Below are 5,946 nucleotides of genomic sequence, written 5' to 3' on the forward strand. Positions count from 1 at the left end.
GTCACCAGTGCAAGTGGTTATTCCTGAGATGCCTGTCCTAAGTGACAGTATTTTCCTGAATTAATACAGACGTCAGCTTCTCACCTCAGTATGGTCTGACCTTTACTCAGCTTCTTACAATGCCTAAGTATTAAATAAACACCTAAATGCCACAAGGAAATTAATACATGGCAATCTGAGATTTCATCTTCCTCTGTGTGGTTAGTTAAACAGTAAAAATCAGTGGTACTACAAAGAGCTCCTCACTGATCTGTCTTCTCCGTGAGAGCAGAGTATCACTGCCATGATTTACTCATAACTTCCTGACACACCTGGTGAGAAGACTAGCCTGGCTGAACAGAGAGCATTGGCTGGAACTCTCCATCTGTGATAAAGCAACCTCCTTAATGGTTGAGGGAAAGGCTGTGGATGTTGTCTACTTGGACTTTAGTAAAGCTTTTGACATTTTCCACAGCATTCTCCTTGAGAAACTGGCTGCTTATGGCTTGAACAGGTGCACTGTTCACTAGGTAAAAACCTGTCTGGACGGCTGGGCCCGGAGAGTGATGGGGAATGGGGATGGTCTCTTCTGCCAGACAAGTGATGTGACAAGGGGAAATAGCCTCAAGTTGCACCAGGTGAGTTTCAGATTGGACATTAGGAAAGATTTCTTTGCTGAAAGGGTTGTCAAGCAATTGAAAAGGCTGCCCAGAAGTGGTGGAGTCACCATCCCTGGAGGTATTTAAATGGCATGTAGATGTGGTACTTAGAGACACGGTTTAGTGATGGGCTTGGCAGTGCTGGGTTAATAGCTGGACTCAATGATCTTGTCTTTTCAACATAAATTATTCTGATTCTATGATCCTCTGTCACCATGAAGTTTTCCTGCTTAGAAATATGCCACTGCAATCAGTATCCTGCTGTATTCTTGGTATAGCAGCAGCATATGTAAGCATGAAGTTGGTACTGTTAACCTTTAATCAAGATTAAATAATGAAAAAGGAAGCAATTTTACTTAATTGAGGGCTTTAGCCCTAACTATTCCATGAATATAGAAATAAAACAAAGAAAGCCATTTTGCTTCATGTGATGTCAGCTTTAATGTAACCTTTCTGATTAACAAAATTTGACAGCAATTAAATAGTGATCAAATCAGTCTTTATTGGTTCATTATTTATAAGAAACTTCCTGGAAATATAAGTGTTGGATCTTTTAACTTACAGTACCACAAAACAAAGCTAACAGCAAAAAGTGACAGGGTTTATTGCATGATTATTGATGTACGCAGCAGAGCGAGATAACATTCTGGCACAAGCCCTTAAAAAAGGGTACTGTAATTTTGTTCAACCAAAATTCATATTTAACAAAAAAATATGGTTTTCTGCAAAAATCTTACACTGCCACATGCAACTTCTTGTTACTTAAGTACATCCTGTTTGGGCACTTTTAAGTTTTTCCAGCGCCTCAAAATGACTTTGTATTTTTCGCTTTCAGTTTTGTCAGATAATTTTTTTAAGACGACCCGCATAACTACAGCAGTTCCTGTTTCTTTATCTTCACCTATTATGAGATCCAGTGTGTCACCAAGTTTCACCTGGAAACAGAAAGAGAAGATGAGAGATTATTAACACTCCCTGGGGAAAACAAATGCCCACACAATCTTCCTTTCTTTCCACTTAATATTCTTATCTCACAGGAGAGGAGGAAGGCAGCCAATACCAGACCTATTATAGATCCTCCAGCTATGAACTTCTAGGAAAGCCGTGGCAATATGCAATTACTTGTCTCATGACCTTCCCTGCCAAGAGCTTCACCCTTCGTGTTATACAACCAAAACCTAACTCTCTGAAAAAGGTTTCATGTATGTCTTTTCTTCCTGAAGTGTGCTTCCCACCAATCTTTTTCTGTCAACACAGACACAAAACAGCAAAATGCAAAGTTCCTCCTGGTGCCTTTAAAACAGTTTGAAGTGTTTCAAAGAACAGAGTGCTCAGTAACTGCCTGTACTCCTCTCAAAGGTCACAGATGCAGTACACCTCTCATAAACCAGCCTTAATTCTGTGGGATCAGGAATCAAAACTTCTCAGCATATTGCCCTTTGATGACAGTAGCCACCACCGAGGATCACCCTCACATAAGGAAAGGGTTGGCAGACATGTCTGGTGACCCTTCTGGCTCTCTCCTAACTGTGGGTCCTGTGTGCTCTATTACAGGTACAACAACCTTCCCTCAGCTACCCCAGTTTCAATCCCTTTCTATCATCAAACTTTTTCTTTAATCATGGGCCTGCTCCACCAATATCTCAGATTTAATCATTGCTATTTCATCAACCTTGCATACATATCATCGCTTCCTTCAGCAGCTTAAAATGTTCTGTCCTTGCTGCCTTCTCCTGACTTTCAAATCTCCTTAGATTTGACTCTCCAGCCACACCAGTTTCCTGTCTGCCTTAGGGAATAAGGTTTTACCTGGAGAACCACAGTCACACCATCCCCCCCAGGTGGAACTGGTGTTAGCAATGCTGTGCCTTCACCTTTGCACCGATCTAGAGGGAGAAGATCATGCCTTAGCTATTTTCTTGTATTATATAAAAAAAAAAAGTCTTACAGTTCTGCTTTTCTTCCATAGTTTTTCTCCATTCAGCCTGAGTTCATTATTGTAGAATGCATCTTCTACTTTACTGAAGGAAAACAAGGTTTTATTTCAGTTACAGTGTGCAGCAAACGAAATGCAGTTTTTTCTTTGCAGAAACACACCACCACCATCCATGGGCAAGCCACATTTCCACAACTCTAATTTGTTTGTGAAGGACACCTTCATTTAAAGTCAGGACAGACTTGAACTGGAAGTATAGAAAAGGTCTTTCACAGATATTAAATGAAGTAATAGCATACAGCTATTCTCTGTGCCAGAAAAGCTGTTTCTAGAGATCTGTCCCTTGAATATCCAATGAATAATGTCCCCTTTCCTGCACCAGCCAGTTTCATAATTTGTAAGCGATCAAGTTATACTGATATTCTGTTCTAACAACATAGTGATATCAGACTTCTGCAGGTTGCATTAGATCAAACACTGTGATACATTTATAGACTGCACATTTACCTGGTGGACCTGTGAAGCTTAAACTTACCCTCCCCTATTTCCCCATTCATTAAATAGTGCATTATTTTACTGCCTCCATCTCAAATTAGACCTTTTCGTATTACAGTATTTTGCATTTTCTTAATTTTAAATAAATAGTAAGTGATACAAAATGCCTACTGAGCAATCTTAGAAATATTGCAAACAGGGAAAAGCAAAATCAGGCTGTTTCAAGGGAGGAAGGGTGAAATAAACAGGAACATCCATACATCCAAAACATGTATTTAGAAAGTCAAAAAAGCTACACCAACCCCCCCCCCACACACACACATACTGAGTTATTCCACCAATAAAAGGTTATCAAATGTCAAATTTTAGATGCATGACATCTTTCTCACTAGCAAGCTGTTTCTTCTGTACTTACTTTCTTGCCATGTCTAGACCAGCTTTCAAGATCACATCATATCGAAGAGACTGCACGACTTTTTCGAGATCCTTGTAATCTTTTACTATGTGGGGGTCATCTTCAAATTCATCTTCCAAATCACTTTCATCTTCATCCTCTTCTTCCTCCTCTTCCTGTATGTTTTGTCTGCTCCTTTTAGAGCTTTTGCTGCTTTTGTTCCTCAGAGAAAGTACTGAGATACACTCTGGTGAGAGTCTTAGTGCACTGAGTCTGACTGGGGAAAAAATGAAACATCTTCTGTAGTTTACTGTGCTTGCTTGACAGCTACAGAATAAGCTTCTCCTCCAAGTGGGATATAGTTTATTTGAGGGAAATTTCTCCCACAGTCCGAACCAGACATTTAGTTTTCTGAAAGTGCTGATGGGGAGTCTGAAGCCAGTCATAGCATAACCTAAAATAAAAGAAACATTCATATGTAAAAATGAGCAACTGCTTTGACGGATTGGAAGGATTTCCCCACATATGGCATAACAGTTACTACAAAAAGATGAGTATCCAGTTCCCCATACAGCGATGCACAAGGCTTTAGGTGGCTTTATGATCTGACTTCCTCATACACTGCCCAACACTACAATGAGCTAAGACACCGGATGAGAAACAAATTCAGAACAGCCCAGCGGAATACTCTGTTTGTAATTCCTTTTCTGCTGTTCAGCATTAACTGTCCAAACGTATTTGTAGCACTTTCCTCCCTATATCTGAAATACAATTCACAAAATACATAGAAACGCCGCTATCTGTGCCATAAAAAGCACAGGCAGATCTCTATTTATCATGAGTCATTGTCAATACAAGCAAGTTGCTGAACACTGCAAGCAAGCAAATCCAGAAAAGCCGAAAGCCGCTTAACCTCAGTTTCTGCTTGGACCACAACACTCCTGCATGGCAAAACGCTGCACAATGTCCCCCCCTGTTTCTCCAAATGGGAACTGGCGCCGTGGTAGTGCTCGGGGGAAATAACCCGGCTCTGTGTACCGCAACAGGCGTGACACCAGGAGTGACACCGGCAATAGAAGGCTCACGTGTAAGCTCCCCGGTGCTGCTGCTTCTCTAACCTGGGACAAATAGGTGCAAACACCCCCCAAACACCCCAGATGTCTTTCAACGCTCTCAGAAACTGATTTACAGTTCCTGCTAGCTGGGTGCTGCGCTGGCTTTTACTGCGACCTTACATGCACGGAAACACGTGTTTCCTTACGAGATTAGTTTGGTTCTCCGCACCAAAGTGACCCCTGCCGAAATATGAAATGAGGCAGTATTTGCGGCTAAGAAAAAAGCCGTAAACAATGAGGGCAAATTCTGGCCAAATAAAAATAACCACACCTCCCCGGCTTTTTTCTTATATTTAAATATGTAAACTTAAAATATATGACATATAGTTTGAAGTGTAGGAGGGTACAGCGATCGCAGAAGACACAAGCCTCTCCTCAGTTCAGGGGCAAATTCCAACAGTTATTTGAACGTGTAAACAAATATTATCGCTTCTTTTTGACACTCGACCTCAGCTTGTTCCGCGCTGGCCGGCGGGTCCAAGCGGGCCGGGAGGGCCGTGAGCCCGGCCCGCTCAGGAAGCGCGCCCTCCCCGCCCCGCTGGAGCCCTGGGGCGGGCAGAGCCTCGCCCGGCACCCCCCGGCCCCTGACCCGCCGTCGGCGCGATCGGTGGCGGCGGGACCGGCCGGCCCCGCCCTCGCTGGCGGCTGCCCCGGGAGGCCGCAGGGGCCCGGCAGCCGCCCGCCCGCCGCCGGCCGCCGCCGCGACCCGGCCCCGCCGCCTGGGAGCCGCGGCGCGCCCGGCCCGGCCCCGCCGCAGGGGCGGCCCGCGGGGCGCGGCGTTACCTGAGCGCCGCGGGCGCCTCGGGCCCGGGCCGCGCTGCCGTCCCCGCGCCGCCGCTCGCCCGCCTGCCGGAGGCGGAGCCGGAGCCGCCGCAGCCCCGGCTCGGCGCCCTCTGCCGGGACCGGGGCCCGGCGGACCCGCTCCCGGCCCCGGGCGGGACGGGCGGCGCGGGGGCCGCTCGTTCTCCGCCCCGCGCCCGGCGCTCTGCGAGCCGAGGCGCCTCTGACAGAATCCCAGAATGGGCAAGGTTGGAAGGCACCGCAGTGGGTCCGGTGGCTCATCTGGTCCAACCCCACTGCTCGAGCAGGGTCACCCCAGAGCACAAGGCAGAGGATTGTGTCCAGGCAGTTGTTGAGCATCTCCAGTGAAGGACACTCCACTAGCTCTCTCAGCAGCCTGTTCCAGTGCCCGGTTCCCCGAGCAGTAAAGAAGTTCTTCCTCGTGTGCCGGTGAAACTTCCTGTGCATCATTTTCTGCCTGTTGCTTCGTGACCTAATAGTTGGCACGGCCGAGAAAAGCCTTCCTGCATCCTCTCTCTAGGTCTTTGGGGCTGCCCCTCCCCTTCCGCACACTGTGCCCGCCGGTTT

At 46.3% G+C, this 5,946-nt stretch overlaps 1 protein-coding gene across 1 annotated transcript; it reads right to left on the reverse strand.

The window, feature by feature from the left end:
• Nucleotides 1-1,060: 1,060 nt before the first annotated feature.
• On the reverse strand, nt 1,061-5,456 carry MTRES1 (mitochondrial transcription rescue factor 1). Its single transcript, XM_066179468.1, has 4 exons — nt 5,362-5,456; nt 3,485-3,917; nt 2,587-2,659; nt 1,061-1,573 (listed from the first exon to the last, which is right to left on the reverse strand). Exons 2-4 carry the CDS (start codon nt 3,907-3,909, stop codon nt 1,397-1,399), a joined length of 675 nt encoding a protein of 224 aa, XP_066035565.1. The 5' UTR covers nt 3,910-3,917; nt 5,362-5,456; the 3' UTR covers nt 1,061-1,396.
• Between the last annotated feature and the right edge of the window lie 490 nt (nt 5,457-5,946).

The sequence above is a fragment of the Chamaea fasciata genome, unplaced genomic scaffold, assembly GCF_029207755.1.
Source record: "Chamaea fasciata isolate MVZ Bird 193981 ecotype frontalis unplaced genomic scaffold, bChaFas1.0.hap1 SCAF_3, whole genome shotgun sequence".
NCBI lineage: Eukaryota > Metazoa > Chordata > Aves > Passeriformes > Sylviidae > Chamaea > Chamaea fasciata.